General features: G+C 35.7%; 1 protein-coding gene across 2 annotated transcripts in view; it reads left to right on the forward strand.

Annotated features, from left to right (window-relative positions):
- The window catches only part of LOC143355911 (rho guanine nucleotide exchange factor 10), a 162,360-nt gene that overhangs the window by 23,409 nt on the left and 112,460 nt on the right, over positions 1-26,491 (forward strand). Inside the window, exons 2-5 of one of the 2 annotated variants that reach the window (XM_076791097.1) lie at positions 6,153-6,319; positions 7,496-7,758; positions 20,378-20,665; positions 22,364-22,518. In XM_076791097.1, the coding sequence (XP_076647212.1) occupies positions 6,212-6,319; positions 7,496-7,758; positions 20,378-20,665; positions 22,364-22,518 (814 nt within the window). In that variant the 5' untranslated portion in view covers positions 6,153-6,211. The remainder of the gene's footprint in view (positions 1-6,152; positions 6,320-7,495; positions 7,759-20,377; positions 20,666-22,363; positions 22,519-26,491) is intronic. The other variant, XM_076791098.1, reaches the window with a different exon arrangement.

The following is a 26,491-nucleotide window of genomic DNA, read 5'->3' on the forward strand; positions in this document are numbered from 1 at the left end:
TTGATCCTCGTCGAACGTAGAAAAGGACAGCGAAGCTCTAGAAGCAATTGAGAAGTCTCGAGCTTCTTGGCCCCTCACGGGGTATACAGTGAGTTCTCTATACAGGGTGTTCATTTGAAAACTTTCCAGGCGAATATCTCGAAAAGTATGAAAGATATTAAAAAAGCGTAAAACACGTGTCCAAGGATTTCGAGGGAGAAAGAGGGGGGCGATATCAGTTTTTAATTTGGGTGGCGTTTTCAAGGTCATTTGTAGGTCAACTTTGTTTTTTTTTTAATGGAATGTCCCATTTTTTATACCATAGATCGATAGAGTATCAAAATCTGAGTATAAAAGCGTTGACCTTCATATGTCCTAAACCTAATAGTTAACCAGATATTATCCAAAGAAGAAAGATAATTATTTCGATAATATCTCGTTAACTATTAGATTTAGGACATATGGAGGTCAATACAGTTTTACTCAGAATTCGATAGTCTATCGATTCACGATACAAAAAGTAGGTCTTTCGATTTAAAAAAATCAAGGCGACCTTGAAATCTCCTCTATGCCTCCACCCACGCAGAGAATGTTTGTGTCACAATATGCCTCCCCCCCTATACCGTGTAAGTTCCCCCCGTGCCCCCTTATAACTATGTCCACTTTGAATATTGCCGTTATTTGTGATAATATGAAAAAATGTTGTATACAAGACTATCTCGGGACATTCCATTTAAAATAACAAAGTTGTCCTTCAAATGACCTTGAAAACGCCCACCCAAAATTAAAAACTGATACCGCCCCCCTCTTTCCCCCTCGAAATCCTTGGACACGTGTTTACCGTTTTTTTAATATCTTTCATACTTTTCGAGATATTCGCCTGGAAAGTTTTCAAATGAACACCCTGTATATGTCGGCAAGGCCTGCATGATAAACTTCGTGGAATTATCCCCACTACTACGGGGTATACCCCGTGAGGAGCCACGAAGCTCGAGAGGCCTCGGACGCCGAAGAGTGTAAACATAACACAGCTCGGATATGTCTCCTGGACGATATACGATGCTGGCAAAACCCGACATATATCGAGAATTCACTGTACATACCTCGCGGCAGTTCTGGGACTTTTATCGGCTAGGAATTTCGGACATATATAGAGTAAACACTGTATTCATATCCTTAATACCTTTTAATCTTTTTACTATTTTAAAATTTACGTACTCATTTTTATCATAAATGTATAAACCATGCAGTTTACTTATCACTAATACTTCGTTTAACTAACAAATTCTACACGAGTCACTTAATTTTTCAAGGTCAATATTATAATTCCTTGTATGAATAATCAAACTGTAATATGTCGTTGAATAAATTTGAACACGCGTTTTCAGTCCAAATACGTAAAACAGAATAAAATTACCCAGAAATGGTAATTCGTAGCGGTTTTATAATTTTTCGAAAAGAACATGAGAAAAATTTTGAGGAAGTTAGTAGAAATCATAAAATGATCACTATGTAGTACATAGATAATACACGTGACAACGATGAACACAAGAAGAATCGCAGCCAACTCATAATTCATCTTCCAAGTAATCGTCGATCCATTTGCATCATTTGCTGATTTCGCGAATAACATTTGATACGGTTGTCAGCCGATCCGCGGGGCATCGTAGTCTTCGTCGATAAACAGATTAATTTCCATTGTTATTGTAACACACGAGGGAACACGGATAAACGCGGGCGTCACGAATAACACGATATTTATCTTGTTAGCTGGATCTCACACACGGCGCAGATTATACACGTCGTTGAGCGGCGTACATATATTGCGTTTGCGAATTACACACTGAGTTTTGAATCTCAATCGTTAGCGGATCGCGTCTCAAACCTGCGATCTTTTTACTCTCGAGCACCTGATCCTATCTAACCTTCACCAATGCTACACCTAGTGTTCCTGATTTCTCAACATTTTTCATTTCTCGACAAATGAGAAATTAGACTATATTTCTCGATAATTCTCGATAATTCTCGAGAATTTTTAATAAAATAAAAAAATATTGGGAAACTTTTACCAAACTTTTATAAAGTGAAACATTACGCCTTTGTTTTGAAATGATAATGCGTCTAATGTAGAATCAGACAATCTACTTCTTTTTTCTGTAACAAAACCTGTAGCCGTAGAAAAATTTCTTTCATTTTGTGTGGATGTTGGCTTTATCGTATACAGAACGTCCAAAAGTTGCTGAAGATTGGGTGTCCTTTTTTCAGTGGACTCAAAAATTTAGAATTCCTTTGTTAGAGTCCGGAATTTATTTTCTTCTGCCGCTAAACTCTTGACACTAAATTCTTGAAGGCTATCTGCAATTTCTAATTCTAACTGTTTTTTCTAGTGATAGTTCCTCGTTCTGAGAATTTGAAAGTTTTTCACTATTTTCATAAGAACCATTGTTATATTTTCCAAAAAGTCTGCTTAGAATTTGTTTTGCTATTTTATACGTATCTGCCTTGGATATTAAATAAAAAAAATGTATCTTCTGAATCTTTTTGCAGAGACTCTGGATTATGCAGATATTTTATAAGGGATACAACAATCTCGTCTCTTCTTTTAGATATTTCTTCTTTAATGACAACAAGAAACTCATTACTCAATTCAGTATTCAGTTTTTCTAAAGTTTTAAATAAGAATTTAAGAGAATTTAAGAATTTATATGTTATAAAATAAATGAGATTCATAAGAATTTTCCTAGATTTAAATTTCTCGAGAAATACTGAAATTTCTCGAGAAATGAGAAATAATCAATTCTAAAATTTCTCGAAAAAGAACACTAGCTACAACGTTTCCCTCCTTCGTCTCATTCCTCAACGTAATAATGGGACACCGTGGATAACTTCCGCCGCCATTTTCCTCACACTTTGCGATGCTGGGTTCCTTTTATTAAATTTTTTACAAATCCTACGACCATTCTTATGCCGAAGAAAATTCTTAATTAGTAGATTTAGAATTAGTTTATGGATATGCGAAATTTGTATTCAAGATCTTTCATCATAAATGTCTAGTAGTTATTATGAAATCGCGAATTATATTCGTCTTTAACACTAAACCTACCGACATTTCATATATACCTAATCCTACCATGAGTGGTCAAATGACCGCTTCAAAAAAAAAAATATGTATCTTAATATAGAAAGACATGCTATGAAATTTTTTCGGAAAGTAAACAATAAAGAAAGTTGTGAATATTGAAAAATGGGTTGTATGTATATTATAGGAAAAGTCAATAAGTTACATGATGATACAGTAACGTTGTATACAAGAAATACTAAACGAAGTTTCAAAAATGGTCATTTGACTTCGCGTGGTAGGTTTAGTGTTAAAGTTTGTGAATATGATACTAAGAAGCTGAAAAAGACATTTTATTTAATTGAAATGAATTCTTCATTATATGTTATAAGTATTATGATATAACGAATTTTTAATAAGTTCTAGGCATCTTTATTCGCACTTTTATTTAAATTCATTTTGGAGTACATCTACAGGATAGGTATAGTACAATATACGATAGTTATATTTGATAGTTAGTTTGACTGAATATGATTAGACTGCAGATCTTTTTGTAAATTCCGATTTCTATGTTCAATTTTATGAAAATTAAAATAAAGGAATTATTTCTTTCGTTGATTAAAAAATATTTTTCCTGATAAAAATTAAATAAAAGCATTATCAACTTTTATTCATATACAATAAATGCATAATAATCCGCAGTCTATACATGATAGTACAATACATATGATAGTATGATACAGAATAGATTCCAATGAAGAACGATTGGTTTTTTGAATCTATTTACAATCTATTTATTATTTTACTTTACAACATCAAGACAGACAGCGGTGATGAAGATTCTGAACAGAGTCTAATGAGTATGCATGTTATTAATTTCCTTTAAACCGACATAAAATTCTATTTTGTTGTAGTCGATATTGAAGGAAACATAGGCATATAATAAATATAAACTTTCTTTTTTTTTTCTCTATGAAATTCTGAACGATGAAGAATTTCTAATCGCTGTAATCACGAAATAGATAGTAGTGCAAGGGGTTAATTGTTTAATTCCTTTTGACTCTTTTAATGTTTATTCGTAGCATCACGGTGTCCCAACTACCCGGGTTCTTCGATATTTTCTATCTCTTCATTGAAATCGTGGTTGTCACGTTACACCGGTCTCTTTTGTCGGACATACATAAAGTTTCGTGTTACTTGGCCCGACTCTTTAATTTGCGGCAAGTGACAAACCGCTCGGGTGTGAGAGCCTAATGATACCTTTCTCGGTTAAAAACCGTGTAGATCGCGCGCGGCGATCAAAGCACGACACGCCTGGTTACGCGCGTCGCGTCGGTGAGATTCTTAAGGAAGATCAGCTGTGACCTCGATTCCATACGATTCCTCCAGAATTATAGCATTATAAGTTCATAAAACACGGTTTCCGTCTGTGTTTCTCTACTGCGTTGCCCAATAATTGTGACCGAGTCTCTTTTTATATCGAGAAACAGACGGGTCTTCGGGATTGTAGATGATGCATCCTGAAGATCTTTTCATTCGCAGGACTGGTCTCTTTGTTTTGTTCTTTTCTAGGCGATAGAAAATTGTATGACATGATTGCGAATAAATTAATTATGTACCAAACTGCAGTTATTCACGCAGAATAAAACTTGTATGCACCTGTTGCAAGATTCTCAAGTTAATTAAGACTTTCTTTCTTTTATCATTATTAATTTTAGCAGGTCGATAGTAATATATCGATGCACTCCAGCTCTTTTAATCTTTCCACTGTTTCAAATTGTAGCTATTCATTCCTGTCGCAAGTACAGAAAATCCGCAGTCTGTACATTATTTTAGCTCTCAAATGCTTTTCGGAAATACAGTGTCTATTCAATATGTCTAAAACACGGGTCTGACCAGGGTCATATATCGGCTGGTAAATACAGTGAAATCTCGTTGTTTGTCAGTCCCGCCGTTCTTTTTACTGACACGAATACGAAATCGGAGGTTCTCGCCGAGCGTCGCGTTTGAAATACACAGGTCACGATGAAAACATAAGAGTCATACCGTCTTCAAGTCATAAGAAACCTATGGCCACTACATGGTCGCCGAGGAGTGTATTTACATATAACATTACATATTTGGTTTCAGTTTAATTAGAAAAATGCCACGAATATGTTGGTAAAAGTTTCATAAAAAATAACGAAAAATAAAGAAGTTTTGTAATTGGATTAGTAGTGGTCTTCTGGTCTCACACCGATATAGCGACAATGTTGTGGCCGCGACGATTCTCGAGCTTCGACCACTCACCGCGGTGGTGTGAGTTTTTCCACTGACGTGGAAACCGAAGGTTGACACTGTCATACAACGAGAATTCACTGTAATATTCTTTGATTAACTGCCGAACGTAGGAAAGGACAGCCAAGCTCGAGTGGCCTTGGTCGCCGAGGCGTATAAACATAGTACGGGTCGAGTGTATCGAGTGTGAGAACACTACTAATCTAATAACAAACTTCTTTATTTATCATTATTTTTTTATAGGACTTTCATCAACATATGCGTGGCACTTTTCTAATGAAAATGATACCACATATGATATAATTCCAATGATGTTTATTGCGGGTATACCACGCGGCAGTGAAGATAATTCTGGAACTTTTATCGGCTAGATATTTGGGACATACATCGAGTAAAGACTGTACTTGTACAAAATACTTCCCTTGTAATTCTCATCAATTCATTTCACACTTCATCTTTCATTTTACACTTCAATTTGACCACATGTTTTTTCTTCGTAATCCTATATTTTGAGCAAATACGTAATCAAAAACAATTACAGATAAATAGAAAATTTCAATGTATCTAATATAGGAAATGGGTGAACAACAACGTATTTGGTTCGTGCTACGTATGAGGGTTAAGCTTCCATGGCATAATTATTAGTAAACGTATTTAACCCTTCGTGTACTTAATGTACTATAAAGTACACATTGCATTAAATCATTACAATGAAGTACTTCAAACAAATGAAACATTAAATAATAAAAGTGGTGTAATCCAGGATGCAAAAGGGTAGTTAATTCTAAAAAATGTTCTTGATAGCCAGTGTTAATAATAAACGTTTGCAATTTTTCAGGGTACTGGAGAAGCAATGAGAAAGAAGAGCATGATTGACTAGCAGAAGAACGATGCATCATGGCCTCGTCTTTAGGAGGACCAGGAATGGCGTCGGGTGTCTCGACACCGCGAAGAGTCAACCTGGAGTTTCCACCACCTCCACCTTATCCACCTCCTCACAGTCAGGTACAAAATGTAAATCTAATTAGCAAATCGGTAATTTCTTTTGAAAGAACGCGAAAAAATTGCTAGCAACTGATGGTAATTACAAAACCTACAATTTTTGTTTCAACAAATATGCACCAATAAAATTCTATGCCACATCCTATTTATAATAGTAATAAAAAATGTATTATAACAAATAAACAAATGCCTTCAAGTTGCTAGCAGGTGATCTGAGAAAAGTCTCTGAGTGCAAAGATTTAACTCTTTGTCGAGACGCCTAGGTTTATTTTGAGTTAAGCTAGCAAAAGCTTCTAACAGAAGTTGTTGTTATTATTAGGCCCAATTAACCCAAAACAAACAGAAGCTTCTACCGAAAGTTGTTCTTGTTAAGCCTGAAAGCAAATTTATATGTTTTTTAGAAGTCACAGTCTGCTGCACTGAACTAGCTAATTACTAAACCTTTACTATTGTAAGATAGCTATAGCTTTTCAACTACTTTTAACTTTCTTACATGTATCTACCGACAGAACTAAATCATTTTTATCGCTTAAACAATTTTATTAAAAGCTCGTTTTACTCAAACTATATGCAACAACGATTTTACGAAAGTTCATGCAAATTCGCATATAAATAGATAAATTTAAAACATCTATAATGAAATGCATTTACTTGCTTGGTGATAGTACTTTCAGAAAATTAAGAATAGAAATTGTATTAAACTCTCATTAACTCTTCACGGATAATATCAGATTGCCAATTCCCTTTTGTACGGCACACGTTGTAGGATATTACAGAGATGTTAGAGCATAATCTGTTGGTGATTTAGACTTTTTGATATTTCTCATAGCTATGTTCAAATTCTAGAAAGTGAACGACAATGCATGAAACTGCAGCACACCTAGTAATCTGATGTTGTGTAATCAATTTTGAATTGGTCAATTTATCAATTTAAAAATCATATTCGTCAGAGTCAGTATAGTGCACACACGTCGACTCTGGAGAGTTAATCTTAAATTGAATAATTACTTGAAAAATTTTCTACGGTATACGAGTCAAGAAATATTAAATACTTCTATTAGTGCTCATACTCGTCAGAGTCAGTACCGGTGCACACACGTCGTCTCTGAAGAGTTAATCTTGAGTTGAATAATTATTTAAGCAAATATTTAATGTTTCTATTGTAAATGTCTTTTGTAGATGCCCTGCGCAGCGCTGGTGGATACTACGGTCACTTCGGCTATGACGAGCTCTTCTCACCAACACCCCCTTCAGGATTATTCGTACGCTTACTACAACCCCGGTCCAAGCAGGCTGCATGGTACATATCCGGCGGAAGTGGGTCTGGGTCGTGTCCAGCCGCAACAGCAACAACCGCCATGCCCGGAAATGTTCAAGAGACATACGTACATGACCAGATACGGGACGGAAGAGAATATCTACGAGGAGATCTCGGAGATCAGGTAAGAAACCAATAGAAACAATAAAAACTTTCGTGTCGTAATAGTATGTTAACTATATATGTTAATGCAGCGGTTTATACTACCACGTCTCCCCAAAAAAATTTGTTTTCGCACCTTCCCACCTTTTATATTTTAAGTAGATATAATAATAATAATAATACTCATGATAATGGCACAATTCTGTTTCCACTTTGACTATCGAATTAGATATTTGATGCAGGCTGTTAAATTTATTTTTGAGCTGTCCAGATTTTAGAATTTTTGTAGAATTTTATAATACAATAGATATAATAATATAGACACGTTTTAGATAAAAAAAATACTTGATTACAAAAACAAAACGGGAAAGTATAATTAATTTTTTAGTCCGCGCCTCCCAGGTTGGAAACCTGGATTAAGGGCCAAAGGGGACAATATGTTCATAACAGTATTATTATACAGGGTGAGTCTCATAACATAAAGACTTCAAATAGCTCATAAATTAAGGGCCAAGGGTAGTCACGTGACTTTTGCAGAGTCAGCAGATCGGTAACTGCTGTACAATTTCTGTCGACAGCCTACAGACACAGACTTAAGATCCGTTTTGGTCTTGATCCGACGGGTGTAAAGTCTGTGACTAAACTTGTCACATTATCGATATCGTGAATTCTGACGATAAAAAACCATGCCGAAACTTGCGTCAAGTGTTTGGCTTTATTTCGCAGAGAATGAAGACAAAATATAGCTCAATTCGTAGCTGGAGATATTGTCTAGCCCGCTCTATCATCGATTTCATCCAGAAAACTCATCCAATGGCATAAAAATGCTTGGATTCCATGGCATGCACATCATAAATTTTTGACCTACCTCTAGCATTCGTATTACAATATATCTGCATTATCTCGTCAACTCATGACCAGAGCGTGCTGCATTAAACCTTCGTCTTTCGAATGAGGCCTTTCCCAGCAAAAAATATTCTCATATAAAGACGAAAAGTCGACTCACGTGAAACAATTTTTCGCTTAATTTTGTCGGTAACATTGTCACTCTACCTTATCGCGGGTCTACGGAGACTTGGGCCTTCTTTGCCTGGTCATCGGAATTTCCCTGTAAGAAATATTATTTTTAATTACATCTCCAATTTTTATACCAACGAGTTTAATTACATCTCCAATTTTCATACCAACGAGTATCAAAAGAAACTTTTATTTGGACGATCGTCTAAATAAATTTCTTATTTAATTTTGAAATCGTGTAGTAGTTTTTCTAAAAAGTTTCTTTCCTTCTCTTGATTAATCCTTAGCAAAATGAACATTGTCTGTATTAAATCCAAGACATAGAAGCTGTATAAACATTTTATTTCTTTTCTGAATAATTGTGATCAGACGAAAATGACACGACAGCATTTTTAAACTCGTTAAATGTTTTGTCTATTTTTCCTTTGATCTACTCACTTTTTCGTATATGCATAAAATCCGCAGTCTACAGTGTTTACTTTATATACGTCTCAAATGCCTAGCCGATCAAAGTCCCGGAACTATCCCCACTGCCGGGGGGTATAGCCTGTGAGAGGCCATCAACCGAGGTCTCTAGAGCTTCGCTATCCTTTTCTACGTTCGGCGTGGATCAAAGAATAGTATTTCCTGGTCGATATATGTCCATGGCTAGACCCGTGTTTTGGACATATAACTTTGTTTATTTAACATAAAGAAACTATTATTCAATCTTTTTTATTTAAAAAATTCTAACTATTTCACATTTTTCTTTATTATTTATGATATATCCTTAACAAATTTCACCCGAAACATCAATTAATTCTTTCGTGGAAATTTTTAAAGTTGATATGTAAACTTAAATTGCGGCCAAGGAGTCTCGGAGTGTATCGAGATTTTTTTACACAAAATTAGATTAATGTTATACCTTGCCAAAACGATTAGTGCCACATTGTAGTCTTTTAAAGGATTTTTTGTATTCCTCCATAAATAAAAAATGAGCTTAACGTAAACAGGGTTCAGGTTAGTCCGTATTACTTAATGTTAAACAACTTTTTTGAAAAATTTTTTTGTCAGTTCAAGCTATTTGCAATAACTCATATAACTTCTAGACCCTTAAGTATTCAATTATAAGCGGAATAATTATATAAATATCGCACTGAAAGTAACTGATGAATTCTCAGGACAGAAGAAAAGTTTATTTACTATGCGTATATCTCCGTAAAAAAATTTTTTTTTAAATCAGACTTTGGCACATTATGCACTCACTACTAGGCTATACAAAACTAATTTTTTTTTATAAAAATCGAAAATTTATAAAATGGATTTTTTGCCGTCTCGACACCACTGTGTGCCGCACAGTGGGCAATTTGGACGAAATCGGATTCAAAATCAAAGAACTTTCGATAGGAATGAGGTAGAGCGATGAAATTTTTTTTAAATGAAAGCTGCAACTTTGTAGAATATGGGAAAAATAGGGAGATTATTACCATCCAATCATTTCAACGAAAAAATGACTTCATTAGTTTTTGTCACAAAAATCTATTTTTTGCAAAATCCTGAGGTCGTAGACAAATTTTGAGACCAGATTTGAAGTCAGCGTGAAAAAATCTATGGGAAATGATGTATAGCATGTTAAAAAAAAATTTTTTCCGCGCGTGGTATTGGAAAAACTAAAATTTTCTTGAATTTGTGCGCGTTTAACGAATTTTCTCGAGGTTAAAAAACGGTCGTACCACAATCTCTCTATTTTTCCCATATTCTACAAAGTTGCAGCTTTCATTTAAAAAAAATTTCATCGCTCTACCTCATTCCTATCGAAAGTTCCTTGATTTTGAATCCGATTTTGTCCAAATTGCCCACTGTGCGCCGTGCCGTACCCCATGAGAGTGTATCCCTAACCGGAAGACGGTGTTAGTTTCCAGGGGAGAGAAAGAGACTGACCCGCGGGCTTCTTATGGTCGATAGCGTGCAGAATTACAGTTTCATTCGGTCTAAATGGTTGATGAATACGCGCGGTTCATTCGCCCGACGCGAAGTGAACTTCACCGACGCGAGTGAATGCGGTTTTAAGTGGACAACAAGCGCGTCCCGGCCACTTGGCCCGATTCGACGCGTCCCGGCCACCGGATGCCCGGAGACGGTGATTAAGTCGCGAACAATAAGAAAACAACAGTCGTGGATTGTCCGCGGCGCATTCGCGGCCGGGACCTAAGTCATTCATCGGGGCAAGATAAATACCCATTCAAATTGACTCCGTTTCACTGGTAAATTATTATGCGACGCTTTTCTTGCGGCCGACAGAGGCAGACTTGTTGCTTCTTTTCTTGATCCTCTCTGCCCGTGAATAGAAAGCTCTACATCCCCTTGATCACTCGGCTGTTTGAATCAGTATTTAAAATGATTGAACACGAATTTTCTAAAGTTCTTTGATAGTTTCTCGGGTAGGTAGAGGAGAATGGTGTAACGACGGTCACTCAAGCAATAATTATAATAATAACTTAAATTATTCATTTATTCGATAAAAAAAAATCAGTTTCATCATATTCATCTAAGTAGTAAAATTCATAAAAATAAGAAAACTATCTTCGACTACTATAGCCCATACCTCCAGGCAGCAGCGGTAATTTTGCCGGGCATGATGGTCCGAGGACCGTTATAATTTTCAAAAAACTCAAGGTCATCTTGATATTTCAGAAAAAATGAGATATAAAAAAATGCTACATAATTCGTTCAAAAGATTTTTGATACAACAGATGCCAAGTTACTTTAGATAGTAGTTCTCACTGACTCACCCCGTATATTCTTCAGGTGAATCCCATCCGGAACATTCCGAGTGGGCCCGAAGGCCACAAGAGGGAAGGTGCAACCGAACCACATTACATTGTGACCAAATTGGTAGAAAATATTGCATGAGAAAATGTTACTTGCAGAAGCTGTAGGGTTTAAGAAACTACATAATATGGTATAAATGATATTCTTGCAAGTGGAGGCGTAGGGAAGATATAGAGATCACCTTTGTTTTTTAAAATGGAATGTCCAATTTTTTAATGCTCGATTCCGATAGATTAGCGTATTTTGAGTATAAAAGTACTAAAGTTTATTTGTCCTAAAACTTACCGTTGCTGAGATATTTGACTGTTTTCATGAAGAATGTTCGAAATGTCGGTCATCTGCAGCAATGCAACGTTGTAGTCTTTGAACTGTTGCGTCTCTGACTCGTCTTATTGTTGGAGCGTCTGTTGTAGCACACGCTGCAATAATTCGTTGTTTCATATCTTCTGGAGTCGTTGGTGCATCTCGACAATACAATACAATATTTTATACAATATTTTTATTTTTTTTATACAATATTTTTCATGTTCCCCGCAAGAAAAAATCTAGGGGTGTTAAATTTGGACTTCGTGCTGGCCAGCAAATAGTGCTACCGTGTCCTATCCATCGATTTGGGAATATTTCATTAAGTGTACTTCTCACCCTTCGAGCGTAGTGTGTTGGACATCCATCGTGCTGATATCAAATTGTCTGACGAACACTTAATGGCACGTTTTCTAATAAATTTGGCAATGTATTTCTTAAGAACGTATCATATTTTTGACCTATAAAAGTGCCGTCAGTGAAATGAGGTCCAATTATTTGTTGCCCTATGATTCCACATCATACATTAACAGACCAGCGTCTTTGATGATCAATTTCTCGTAGCCAGAGGATTTTGTACCGACCAATAATGCGTGTTATGTAAATTAACAGGCCCAGTACTGGTAAATGTAGCCTCATCGGTAAAGAGAAAAAATGTGATTGAATTCGTGATGCACTACTTTTGCGGACTTCAGATTCGCGCCGAATCTGACGTACACTGATATGAGGATTATGATGTACCATTGCAACAACATTAATTTCATTATCTTCATCACTACATACAGGCTTTTCACGATTCATCTTACGAACAGCGAAACTTCCATCTCTAATTGTTCTTCGAATGAAAATTTCATATTGACTATCTTATGTTCACTAACTGAGAAACTGACTGACACTGAGAGACGTCGAAAGCCTACCAATGTTTACATTTGACGTAGTGAGCATATCCTTGTATACGTTCCATAATGACAGTAATAGAATGAAAACAGTCAAATATCTCAGCAACGGTAAGTTTTAGGACAAATACACTTTAGTACTTTTATACTCGGAACACGCTAATCTATCGAAATCGAGCATAAAAAATTGGACATTCCATTTTAAAAAACAAAGGTGATCTCTATATCTTCCCCACGCCTCCACTTACAAGAATATCATTTATAGTATAAATTTATGGTATAAATTTTATGCCATATTACGGAGTTTCTTAAACCCTACAACTTCTGTAAGTAACATTTCCTCGTATTGTTTGAAGTAACGAAGATATTCAAGTGGACAAAGCTCGTGGGACACACTGTATATCAGTACCTTCGTTCTTCGAAAGATTTAATCTTTTAGTTTCTCTCTTCCACCTTAATCTTTTTATACGTTTTTTCTTTATTTTTTCTGATTTCTTTTTTCATTCTTCATCGAATATCATAACACACATATACATTAATTGATAAAACTGAATATTATTATTTGTTTATTTCAGCCTCAGGGCGATGAAATGGACTTGGTTTACACTTTCCCAACTATTAAAATTCTATCTCAACCGTTCATACTACACTCTCATTCTTCGCTCGCGCGCACGCGCACACGCGCACGCACACGCACTCGTGATAAAACTGAATATTAAAGATGTATATTAAACATATAAATAAAAAATATGCATATAGTCTTTTGTGTTTATATGTAGTACGTTTATGTGTAAATTAAGTTAAACTGTGAGAAAGCTTCAGACTATACTAATGATCTATCACGTTGACTACCACATGAAACTTGTTTTTCTTAGCTGTTAGACAACGGTTGAGTGGGGACCGTGCACACGTGCGGCAAACGGTACAGTAGGACTTAAACAAGAAAAAATAAAAATCGTATGATTTTGTAATAATAATACTAATCAGTATTGCCCGCTGACCGCGATTGTCCTATTTTCCCCTACATTTGTATATCGTATCTGTGTTATCTAGGAAAGATCAATTAATAACTTATTATCATAGTCGATGTGAAGTAAAAATTTAAATTCGATAAATGCGCATTTACATTTAAATGCTTTTTTAATTTAGTGCGATTTGTATGTACTGATAGTACTTCTTAAAAATAGTTGCGCAGAAATATTAGGGATAGTACTCCTTCATATTGTTATTTGCTCTTGAAATCAACGAATTTTTCCTCGTTTAGAATTTTACAGATTAACAGAGTACATTTTACAATGCAAACAGAGAGGAATTGAAGATTTTTCGATCTCTTAATAGCAGAAAATGCGACAAATTTTATTAGCCATTTTAGCCATTTTAAAAAGCAAGCCAAATCCTGAACTATAACATATGTTATACTAGACATTATATAATGTAATATAAAACATGCGCTACGCGAATAACCTCATTTTAAGCTTATTTTATCTTAGATTTCCCTTAGAATTCAGATTACCATAGAATTCACGAAGTTTTAATCATTTATCTTTCTACCAAATTGACTTTTTACCATTCTGTCTATTTGACACTAACAAGGGAACATATTCAGATGCGAAAATCCGATTTTGATGAAACTTATGGGAGCTTCTAGTTCTTTGAAAAATATTTGACACGTATTTTTTTTTATCGGCAGACATCCACTTTGAAGGGGTGAAAACAGCCCTCAAAGTTGGGGTTCAAAACCACATTTTTTGAGATATCTCGGAAACCAGAGATCGAAAAAATTTGAATTTTTTTTTAAATTGTGTGTTTTTCAATGGGAAATGTAGTCGCGCAAGAAAATTTTAACAAAAGTTTTTTGTTTAAACAATATATTAAAATTTTGATTTTTTTTTTGCAGTTTCTTTTATTTATTGTTAGTTCATTTTAATGTAAACTTGGGTGTGTGATCTTTGATCCAAAATAGGGGATACATGTTTCAGGATTTTCTTTTTTTTTTGCCATTTAACAATAATTATGCATAATGGAAGATAGTCTTGCACCTGGCGTGCGTAGGAAGGAACTCTGGCTTGTTTCATCGAAATATAAGCATTTAGTATAAACGTGTATAGTATTTCAAACAATACCACTGGGTTATGTGTCGTTTATTGTTTTATTAGTAGCTAAAGAAGGTGGCGCAGGTAGCAGCGTGATATACTTCAGTCAACCACGTTCTAAATAATTCTTTCGTTGGTTTACCCCATGTGGAAGCTTCAATATGGACATTAGGTGCCGTGAACACACTTCTTCGTACACGAGGTCCTAACTGCCCTTTGACTCCTTTCAAAACAATATACAATGGCGATAGCAACTGTCCATCAGCTGAAATTGTGGGCTGGATAGTGTAGCTGTGAGTTGTTAACGATATAGATTGGACAAGAGCACCCGTTTCTTTTTCACCTTTGTGTGAAAGTGTTCGACCAGAGTGCAATTCCAACTGGAACCCACTTTGATCACTATTGAAAATATTGCTTGCGCCATAATTTTCAAAATACCCTTTCACATGACACACAAAATCGTCTGCTGCTGCGGTCAAATCTGTTAAATGGTTACTATGATGGCGGGTAGCGAGTTTCGTCGTTTTTCTTGATACTATATTATAGTTCTCTTTAAACTTCCACAACCAACAGGACGATGCCTGATATCCTGCTAAATTTATTGATGAATTTTCGATCATTGCCCACCGTCTCAAATTTATGTGGTGTACCAAAATTGTATTATTTCTTGCTACAATAAATTTTTCAAGTGTAGCCTTTATTAATTTCTTCTTCCCATCTGTATAAATCTGATTGTCTCTTCAATTTCTTGTATTGGTTTTTTACAGTTTGGAAGTTTAGTGTTCTTTTTCTTCCACTCTTCCAATAATCTACAGCTTTCTTCTTATATTCTAAATCAATGTCTACATATTCCATTTCTTCTGGACTCTCGTGCGGAGAACTTGAAGACGACGGTTTCGATGTTGACGCTGATTCCAAATCTTCTTCGTCTTCGGGAATATTAAATGAAGTCGGTTCGTCTGTTAGGTCATCGAATATCAATTGTTGTTGCGTTTCGAAATTCATGTACCCTGCTTCTCTGTACCTATCAATCAGATCTATAATAATGTGTGCCAGTTCAATTTCCTTCCCATTCGTGGGTGTTCCCTCGTTATTATTACTGTTATATGTTTCCATCAAAATGTTTATAACGTTCGTCGGATTGACCTTCATGTTTATAAAAACGAAGCTAACAAGAAAAATAAACAATCAGCAAAAGTAAAATTAATATAATTATCGGATGTTTTTTTAATTATCGTCAGAAATTATTTGTTTTATGTGGCACTGTTTTAAAAATCCGAAAGAAGTAGCCTTAACTTCTTAATATCCACGTTGCTTTACAAACCGTAATGCAGAAAGACTAATAGCACACGTAGCAAAGTGCCCATATTTATACATTCTTAAGGGGGCCGGCAGGCATTTGGCCTTGACTGTCACGCTATGTTACGCTATGCCTTTTTTTCTAGACATTTTACGTCGTAAATAAGTAAGTAATCAATTAAAAATGCATACCTCCGTGTTTGTACATGTCTTTGCTATGTCTGTATAGAGCCCTTTTTTCGATACGAACACTAAATCTCGCGAAATTAAGAGAATCTCTCAGCGGCAGCCATCTTGTGACGTCATACTTGCTTCAGAATTCGAATTTTCTGCCGAATATTACAAATTACTCCACGATGAGGTAGAAATTCGCAATTTGGGCTCTATACAGACATAGATTGGACTTTTAGGAAACACAATTGACCACTTCTAAACTGCTCATTGCAATATTGAAGCGATAGTTTGAAAAGGTTTGACCTATGCATACGTATATGGATTTCAAACCCTGCCGGCCCCCTTAAGACACCTTACGTTTCCCACTCTCTCACCCTAACAACCAATAGAAATGTTTGAAAATATTCGTGTTCTTCTGAAATGCTATATATAACCTATTTTTTATAACCTATGTTTATACTAAATGCTTATATTTCGATGAAACAAGCCAGAATTCCTTCCTTCGCACGCCAGGTGCAAGACTATCTTCCATTATGCATAATTATTGTTAAATGGCAAAAAAAAAGAAAATCCTGAAACATGTATCCCCTATTTTGGATCAAAGATCACACACCCAAGTTTACATTAAAATGAACTAACAATAAATAAAAGAAACTGCAAAAAAAAATCAAAATTTTAATATATTGTTTAAACAAAAAACTTTTGTTAAAATTTTCTTGCGCGACTACATTTCCCATTGAAAAACACACAATTTAAAAAAAAATTCAAATTTTTTCGATCTCTGGTTTCCGAGATATCTCAAAAAATGTGGTTTTGAACCCCAACTTTGAGGGCTGTTTTCACCCCTTCAAAGTGGATGTCTGCCGATAAAAAAAAATACGTGTCAAATATTTTTCAAAGAACTAGAAGCTCCCATAAGTTTCATCAAAATCGGATTTTCGCATCTGAATATGTTCCCTTGTAAGGGACAAATTAAGCCTGTTACATAGATTAACGATTTTGCATTGAGATAATTTAATTGTTGAATGCAACTTTTACTACACTGCATTCTTATTTTATTTTGTTTTTATGGAGTGTTGGTACTTGCGAATTATGAATATACATTTACCAATATCGCAGATAATATTATTCGTAACACGGATAAGGAATATGATTTACATTTGACGCGTGATAATATACGCTGAAACTATTAAGTTTAACGACTACAATGTTACTAAATGTCATAGCGAATATTCATTACGTTGGTGCACGTGAAATATCCGATTTTAGAATACAAACTTAATCAAGTCTTTTGATTTAGAAACGCTATTATAGTCTACAGGCGTATTACACTACGTATACAGTGAAATCGCGTTTTATGTCTGCAGCCCGGGTCTTTTTGTTCTTTAAAGTTAGAAAGCCACTATTCTTTTATGCAGTGCCGAGCGTAGAAAAGGACAGCGATACTCGCCGACAGTTTCCGCTCGCTACGGTCTATAAACAAATCCTAATTCGTGTGTCTTACATGTTATTTGTCAAAATCGCAGCAGAGAAATTCTGCCAACGAGATCCTACTTTTCTTTGATGCAGTGCCGAACGCAGGAAAGGACAGCGAAGCTCGAGAACTTCTTTATTTATTATAACAGTATATTTCCGATATAAGTCCCTCGCGCGGTTCTGGCGAGGGACATTTAGACGAAATCTGTGGTTCTCGTCGAACATTGAATTTGAAATACACAGTGCACACTGGAAATGTAAATGACCTTGGTGCGACAAACAAACTTCTTAATAATCGAACAGATTCAATATTTTTCATATAAATTTTAACAATTTCTACACGCTGTGCGACTGGAATATTTTTGTATGATAAAATGTTAACCAATACTCAACTCGCTTGTAAAATCCGGAAAGAAAGAAGAAAAAAAGTATGGCCGTTGTAAGTTATGCAAGATCTATAGTCGTATTTTCATAACCCTGTAGTATTGACATAAGGGTTAAACGAAAATGTTTCAGCTGTAGTGAGACACCCGTGCATTAATACTGTGTCTAGTCGATAATTGTCGAAAACACGGGTCTGGCCAGGGACAATTATCGGCTAGAACATAGTATTCTTTGATTCACTGCCGAACGTAGAAAAGAACAGCGAAGCCCGAGGTAGTGGGGATAGTTCTGGAACAATTGTAGACTAGATACTTGGGACATTTATCGAGTAGAGACTGTATATCCTCATTTGGATTGGTGAAATTTTTAAAACATTTATATTAATTGGGATGTATTAATGCACGTGTGACTAAATACCGGTGAAATAGTACACGTACAGTAAGGAGCATAACTGGACCAATAACCACAACTTTTGTGTAAATTATTATTTATTGCTAGGAATATAGAAGAATAACAAAAAATAAACATTATAATTATTTTTATCATAGTTAGAAGTAACTGAAGATGTTTTTTTCAATAATTAATGTCTTCTCGTTTAGCAATGACAAAACAAATGGATTGACTCGGTTTTGCACCACGTTCAATACTTGACATTATTTAATATATTATTTATTTTCAATATTTCGTCCACAGACCTCTTGCTTGTAAAACTGCACTAATTCGCTTTGGCATATTTTCTACTAATTTTTTACAATAATCCGGAGATATTTTTCCCCACTGTACTTGAATTCTATCATACAAATCTGTGATTGAAGTTGGTTGGGAGTCATATGAATCCCGAAGCCGTCTTTTTAGTAAACCCCATGGATTCTCTATGGGGTTGAAGTCGGGGTTCTGTGCAAGCCAATCCAGAACAGCAAATTTATTAGTACTGAGGCAATTTTTTACACTTTTAGCAGTGTGTTTACGGTGTCTCTGTCATGCATGAAAATTACATTTTTTTCTTCAAAAGGCATATTTTCAACAGCACCTATAAGATAATCTTGTAAAATATCCTTTTACATGTATTGATTCATGATGCCATTACTTCGGTGCAAATGTTGTTAGACAACCCCAGAACATTAGAGATCCGCCTCCATGCTTTAACGTTTGTTTCACTTGTCGTGGTTTAAGTCTTTCGTTTTTACGAATCCAGCACCAAGACATGCCATTTGATCAAATTCTGTTAATTTTGCTCTCGTCGGACCAAATAACCCGTTCCCAGTCAGCAGTTGTCCACTTTCGATATTTTTCAGCAAATTCCAAACGAAGTTTAATATTTTGTTTCGATAACATTGGCTTCTTTTCTTTCTTAATGCATCTAATCTCATCTCGCTTGAGGGGTTCTGTCCACTGACTTATTTGTATATTCGTAACTTCTTTTAATAATTTTGTAGCCATATTGGCACTTGAAGCTTCATCAGATGAGACAAACCGTACAATCCTTCGTTCATCCTGCGGTGATAATTTCTTTGGTCTTCCTCCAACATTTAATAATATAGCTTTACAGTATTTTTTCTTATTCTGTGCACTGTCGATTGACTAATAGTGCAATTTTTCGCCGTCTTACGCGTTGAAAACCCGTTATTCAAAAGAGAAATTACTTTTTTTAAACAATTTGGAGCAATTGATTTCATATTTATTCTTACTTCACTTGCGTGCTTTTCTGTTCTTATGTAGAATATTTTGTAAACATGCATACCAAAGTGCTAGATGTAAACATACTACTAGAATATTCCACGTACACATTTCTTCTACGGACCGGTGCAAAACCGAGTGAATCTATTTTGTTCGTGATTGCTAAACGAGGAGACATTAGTTATTGAAAAAAATGTCTTCAGTTACTTCTAACTATGATAAAAATAATTATAATATTTATTTTTTGTTATTCTTCTATATTCCCAGCAATAAATAATGATTTACACAAAAGTTGTGGTTATTGGTTCAGTTATGCTCCTTACTGTATATTCAAATACGCGTGTACACATGTATTTCATTTAGACGTTCAGAACTATGATCTCTAGGCAGAGGTATTTTACCTGTACAAGTGATCAAGACAGGATCAAGTAACTAACAGGCTTCCTATCAGTCGAATACGTTTATCGATTAAACATAATGGTTCCGTCTATTAATCGCTTCAATTCATTAGCAGACAATGTCACCGAGCGTTGCATGGCTCGAGGAGGTCCCTGGTGGCGGAAGAGGTTCGACGAGTCCAGTCACGGCATCGTCGTGTGCTTGGGGAATTGAACCTGAGCGTGGAGGCGATGTTGATGCCGACCGTGGTCGATAACAACGACGAAGACGAGCCTCAGGATCAACGGGAAGCGTCCACCGAGGAGCTGTTATCTTCGGTCAGTCCCACCGACGACCTCCTTTCGCCTGTTGGCTGTGACATGGACAGTGGCTTCAGTGGAAGCTCCAGTGCAAGTTACAGGTTGAGTCAAGAACAGTAACTCCAGCTTTAATTTTAATGCCGCCATCCCTGGCAACAAGTATTTGATCGGGAAAACTTGTCTTTACATTTTTCATGTAGCAAACGAAACGGAAAAGTCGCTTATCAACCAAGAAAACATAAAACTTAACCTTCCATAGCTTGGCTTGTTGTAACATTCGAGTCACAATATTCCTATATCAACATTTCTAAGTATTATTTTTTTGACCATTTAATCTCCTTTATGGTCTTACGAAGTTTTCATACTCTTTTGAACAGTATGTTACGCGATATTATTTCCTGCTTTTGATACGAGTATAAGTGTAATTCCTTCAGTGAGCAAGTCACACATTTTGATCAGACACTTCTTGCCAGGGGTTGTGTTTTCTTTGTTTGTATATCTGGTATCAGTTTCACAGCAGCGATTTTTGTAGCGTTTTAACGCGTCGGGGAGATATGAAAATCCCATGACAGTCAGCTGGAGGGAGATAACGTTCGCGGAATGATAGCGATCGTATTTGTCGCGTGACTGAAAAATCGCTGGTGTTCAATTGCTGTTAGGCTTGTAGTTAAACGCAGAAAGATTCAGCAGCCCGTGGAGAATTTTAGCCGTTCAATATCCATAGTTTAATGCAATATTATTGCTACGTAAGATTATACATAATTTATGGGCAACCTTTTACGAGCACATTAAGTCACAGAAATAAAACTTTTATTAGAAATTAATTATATCATAAATAATTCTTCTTTTATGGAGCACAGCGTACTTTAAGTTACTTGTTAGGTAAATAGACACGAATCATTAAAATTAATTGGTAATGAATCGTGTACGGAATCACGCCCTTTCCAAACATGACGTGCTGTAAATATAAAATTACTGTTTATTGAGTTTCTTCGTGAAAAAATCCTGAATTTGGTGAAATATAGCGTATTACTTATTGGCGCTTATAACCTACGTTTTTAAACATCTCGGTGTATCGAACATTCAGTTAAAAAGCACAGTAATAATGTCTCGATATATGTGAAAGAAACAATTTGTTCTCACTAATGTGGGGTATACCCTTTTTGAGAGGCTTAAAAACTCGATCGCCACGAAATATAACGTGATACAGGATTAAAACATTTTTGTTTTTTATTACTACTCAATGAAACCTTTAGAAACATATTTGTCACATTTTTCTGATTAAATTGAGACCAAACATGATAATATTTGGTGCATGCTTGATTCTTCGATTTGACAATCCAGTAGAACCTCGATTATCCGATCAGATGATATTTGAAGTGTCCATTGTTCGAATACGTGGTTCTTATGCAAAAAGTTCATTGCACAAATCGGTAAAAATTTAATCTAATACTGTAGCTAGATAATAATAAAAAAATCATTAGAAACATCAAAGTTTTGTTAAAGTTTTATCATCAATATTATCTGTAAAATATATGAGTGACGTTTCGGTGTCAAAGTTTCCACATATGTACATATATCGAGGCTATTACTCGAATTACTGTGTATTTACTTTAATGTACGACTTCAATTTACCTTCAAATGATTCCCGCCGTTTACAGCTACTCTTACGCACCAAGCAGCAAGAATTATTAGACAGTTTTGCAACGTCGCGTTTATTGATTCAGCGTAGCAATTGTACGGCCAGAAATGGAGGCGGAGAGACAGAGAAATAATGTTGCCAATTGTTCTTTGCTTAGGTCGGGACTGGGGTCCTTGAGGCGAGGAATGGGCAAAACCAGCACGCCTGAATTAGCCGGTGGTCAGCGTAAAACGAAGGCCGCCATGATCTGGAAAAAGGGTTGGAAAGGCTGGAAAAAACTGCATTCTTTCGGCAGCAACAGCAACAAGACTGGTGAGTCACTCGTGAATCATTTACTCTCGGAATTCCTAGAGCGGTTCTAGATCTCGCGAATCCCTGAACCATCAATGAGATGTTCTTCAGCGGGATCGTTAACTAGTCGGAAAACAAATGATCGACCTTGTGTTTGACGAACAATATAATCCACATTCAAATTATAAAAACAATTTCTACAAAAATTTACGCTCAAAGAACTAGTCTAAATGCCTTAAAAATGATTTCAAAATAAACCGAGAGAATATCAAGGACATGAAAGAGCCTTTATGATTCAATTTATTTATTGCCTCGTGCGCTAGTTCAAATTCATAGAGTGATACTACTCGTAAATTAGTCGTTAATTAGTAGTTAATTAGTTTACTATTCGTAACAGCATAATTATTTATTAGTATTCGTATTGTTTTAAATATTTCACAAACAATTTTATAGTAGTAATAATAATATATAAACAGGGTGTTCCGAAAAATATGTTTGCCAATTTGTAAGAAACAGAAACGAATAAACAATTCAATTTTGTCTCTTAATAATTTTAATAATACGAAAATAGTATAACAATATCTTAAGTTCTTCCAATGCTTCACAGTTTCGTCTATTCATTTTTCTTCCGAATCCATAAAATCTGCAGTCTAATTACAGTGTTTACATATGTATATCGGCCAAAAGATACTATGCTTTGATCCATACCGAACGTAGAAAAGGTCAGCGAAGCTCTAGAAACCTCGGTTGATGACCCCTCACGGAGTATACCCCGCGGCAGTGAGGGTAGTTCTAGGACTTTTATTTGCCAGGCATTTGGGACATATATAGAGTAAACACTGTATCAGCTGTTACGGTGTGTGTACATTTTTTAGGACACCCTGTATATCTTTCCCATTATTTCATAGAAAGATATATTATATCGAAGTTACAAATTATAGATTTAATGGTATCTTTATATACATATTGATAGTTAGCTACTCTGTAAGGTAAAGCAATTGGAAATATGAAGCTTCTTTAGTATAACTTTAGTAAACTCCTTTTAATTGAAGATATTTTAATACGTTTTAACAGAATACTTTGCATATTTTAAATGTGTAAAAATAACGGGAAACACGCTAAATTTCATGACGTTTGGTAGCCCGAAGAAACAGTATGTTATCGTAGCACCAATCATTTATTTCCCAGCAGCTTCTGATAATACAATCTGGTTTCCGGATAGGACGTGGATTGAAAGCGAAGGATCGATCGGGTGTTGTACGATATCTCGGCGTGTTGGATTTCATTTCCGCGACCGGTCATCGGGGACAATAAATCGCGACAATGAAAGTACACTCGAGGCCGGCTTCGGTCAGGCTTCGGTCACAAACCACTCGCAGCCGGGAATTAATTGTGTCCGCGGCACTGCGGCTTCGTTAAAAATTCTTGTTGCGCGACCCGTGACTCGCGTGCCAGGACTATCAACCGAAGACAAGACTGTCAAGGACAAAGACAGAAACACCGAAAGTGCCGCTCCTTTTCCTCTTCATGCGAGCGTTGTTTCGCGAAGCATGCAGAACGCTTGACACCTTCGCTCATGTGAGACCGACACCGGAATATTTAAATTTCGCCCATGGGAGAAAACAGTGAACAGTAATCGAAGGTACTCGAATTCGTTCCGCGAACGTTCCCGTTGACGTTGATCACTGTTGTTACCGGCTCCTTGGAGGCGTTACCCGGCGGGCTTTTCGTTTTGCTTTCATTTTCGCGTATCGTTCGAATCCATTTCAGTCTACCGTGTGCGATTAAATTAGTAGAACTATTTGCATTAGCTAATGATTTTACACAGTGTTTACTCGATATATGTCCAAACACGGGTCTAGCCAGGGACATATGTACAGTGGCGGCCACATACTTACGTACAGTTAATAAAATTAAATATTATTTCCTGTACACTTATACGTTAAACAAGTATACGAAAGTCGATTATATTTTTTATAAGTTTACAATATATGTAATAAGGTATCAAAATAGCTTTCCTTAATTTACTATAATTAAAAAGTTTTTTATATTTTTATACTGAAGTGTAAAATTTTCTGCGGACACATAGTTAAGTAAAGATCGAAACAACTATATTTTCACATGTTTCTTTAACTCATAATTATAATACATCAATATTTCGTATGTAGACCCTTATTTTTAATAATTGTGAGACATCTTCGCGGCATGGATTCGATAAGTCTAGCACATCTGCTAGCAGGTATCGAATTCCATGCTTCCTGTACAATAGTGTACAATTCATCAATATTTTCCGGTTTTTGTTTATTTATATGTTTGACGACGTCAATCCACAGCATCTCGATTGGATTCAGATCCGGAAATTGTGCTGGCCACTTCATTACGTGAATATTATTGTCACTCAAGAAAGTCTTGACGACTTTTGCGGAATGTTTCGGATCATTATCCGCTTGATAGATCCATTCTTTTGGTATGTATTCTTTGGCGAATGGTAGCAATACATTTTTTACAATATCCAAATACACGTATCTGTCCACGATTTCAATTATCCGATGAATAGGACCTGTACCTTTCACTGCCATAGCACCCCAAACGAGTACCGAGCTATCACCACCTTTTACAGTCCGTTTAATTCAATTTTTATGAAATTCATTTCCTTTGCAACGTCTCAGGTATACTTTACCATCAGATCCAAATCGATTAAATTTCGATTCGTCTGTAAAAATTACTCTGCACCATTTCTGGGGCGTCCAGTTTAAATGTTCTTTTGCGAAAGCAATCCTAGCCCGACGATTTTTTTTCTGAAATGAGCGGTTTCTTTCTGGCAACGCGTCCGTATAGTTGAAACTCATTAAGTCTTCGCTGGACAGTTCTAACACTTATTTTTTCATGGAGATCTATTGATATTTCATTGTGGATGGCAACTGCAGTTTTGAATCTGTCCGCTTCAAACAATCGGTGAATCTTGCGATCAGTTCTTTGATCAGTTTTTCGAGATCTCGTTTTACGAGGGACGTTGTCTGGTGTTCCATGAAGTTTAATATGCCGTATAGAATGATGGCAAGCCATAACGAATATTTCTAATTTTACGGAAATCTTTCGGTAGGACATTCCATCCTTCCGAAGCTGTTGCACTAATCGCCGTTGTTCTGGCGTGATATTTCTTCCTTTACTCATCACAGCACAATTGTAATACATCTAACTGTAAACACTGCTCAACAGATACTAGTAAATATTGTTTACATTTGACTTAGCTGTGCGATACAGCAGCGTACGTAAGTAGTTGTCCGCCACAAAACCGACAGATCGCAACAAAATATTTACAAAATACTTATTTTCTCGAAATAAGTCAAAGTTCTACTGCAGATATGTACACCAGGGTCTAACACACTTAAAAATAAATTGTTAATATTACTATCTGAGTTCCGTAGAAATAAGTCAGGTTTTAAAGTTAAAATATGAAGTGTACGTAAGTGTATGGCCGCCACTGTATATCGACCAAGATACTCAATACTCGATTCTCGATTCTCGATTCTCTGATTCACGCGGAACGTTGAAAAGGACAGCGAAGCTCTAAAGGCGTCGGTTCATGACCCCTCACAGGGTATATACCCCGCGGCAGTGGGGATAGTTGTGGGACTTTTATCGGCTAGGCTATAGAAAACACATGAAAATGTATTTTTGTTCGGTCAATATTTTTAATAAATATGGGAAGGGTATAATAATATTTCGAGATTCTTCTAATATTTTTGCAGTTCTGTATTTTACCTATTCAGTTTTGTCATAGCATTATAGAGAATATAGGCGTACAATAGATATCAATTTTCTTTTCTTTATAGGAAATTATTTACACTAAATATAAGGCAAGTGGTTAAAATAATCAATTTTTCGTTGCAACTGAACTGCATTGAATTTTTATCATTGTTGTAGAAAATATTGATATTTACAAATTACACGTGTACATTTAGTAGCATTGTGAACAATATTAGTCATTAGA

This window comes from Halictus rubicundus, chromosome 7 (genome assembly GCF_050948215.1).
Source record: "Halictus rubicundus isolate RS-2024b chromosome 7, iyHalRubi1_principal, whole genome shotgun sequence".
Classification (NCBI taxonomy): domain Eukaryota; kingdom Metazoa; phylum Arthropoda; class Insecta; order Hymenoptera; family Halictidae; genus Halictus; species Halictus rubicundus.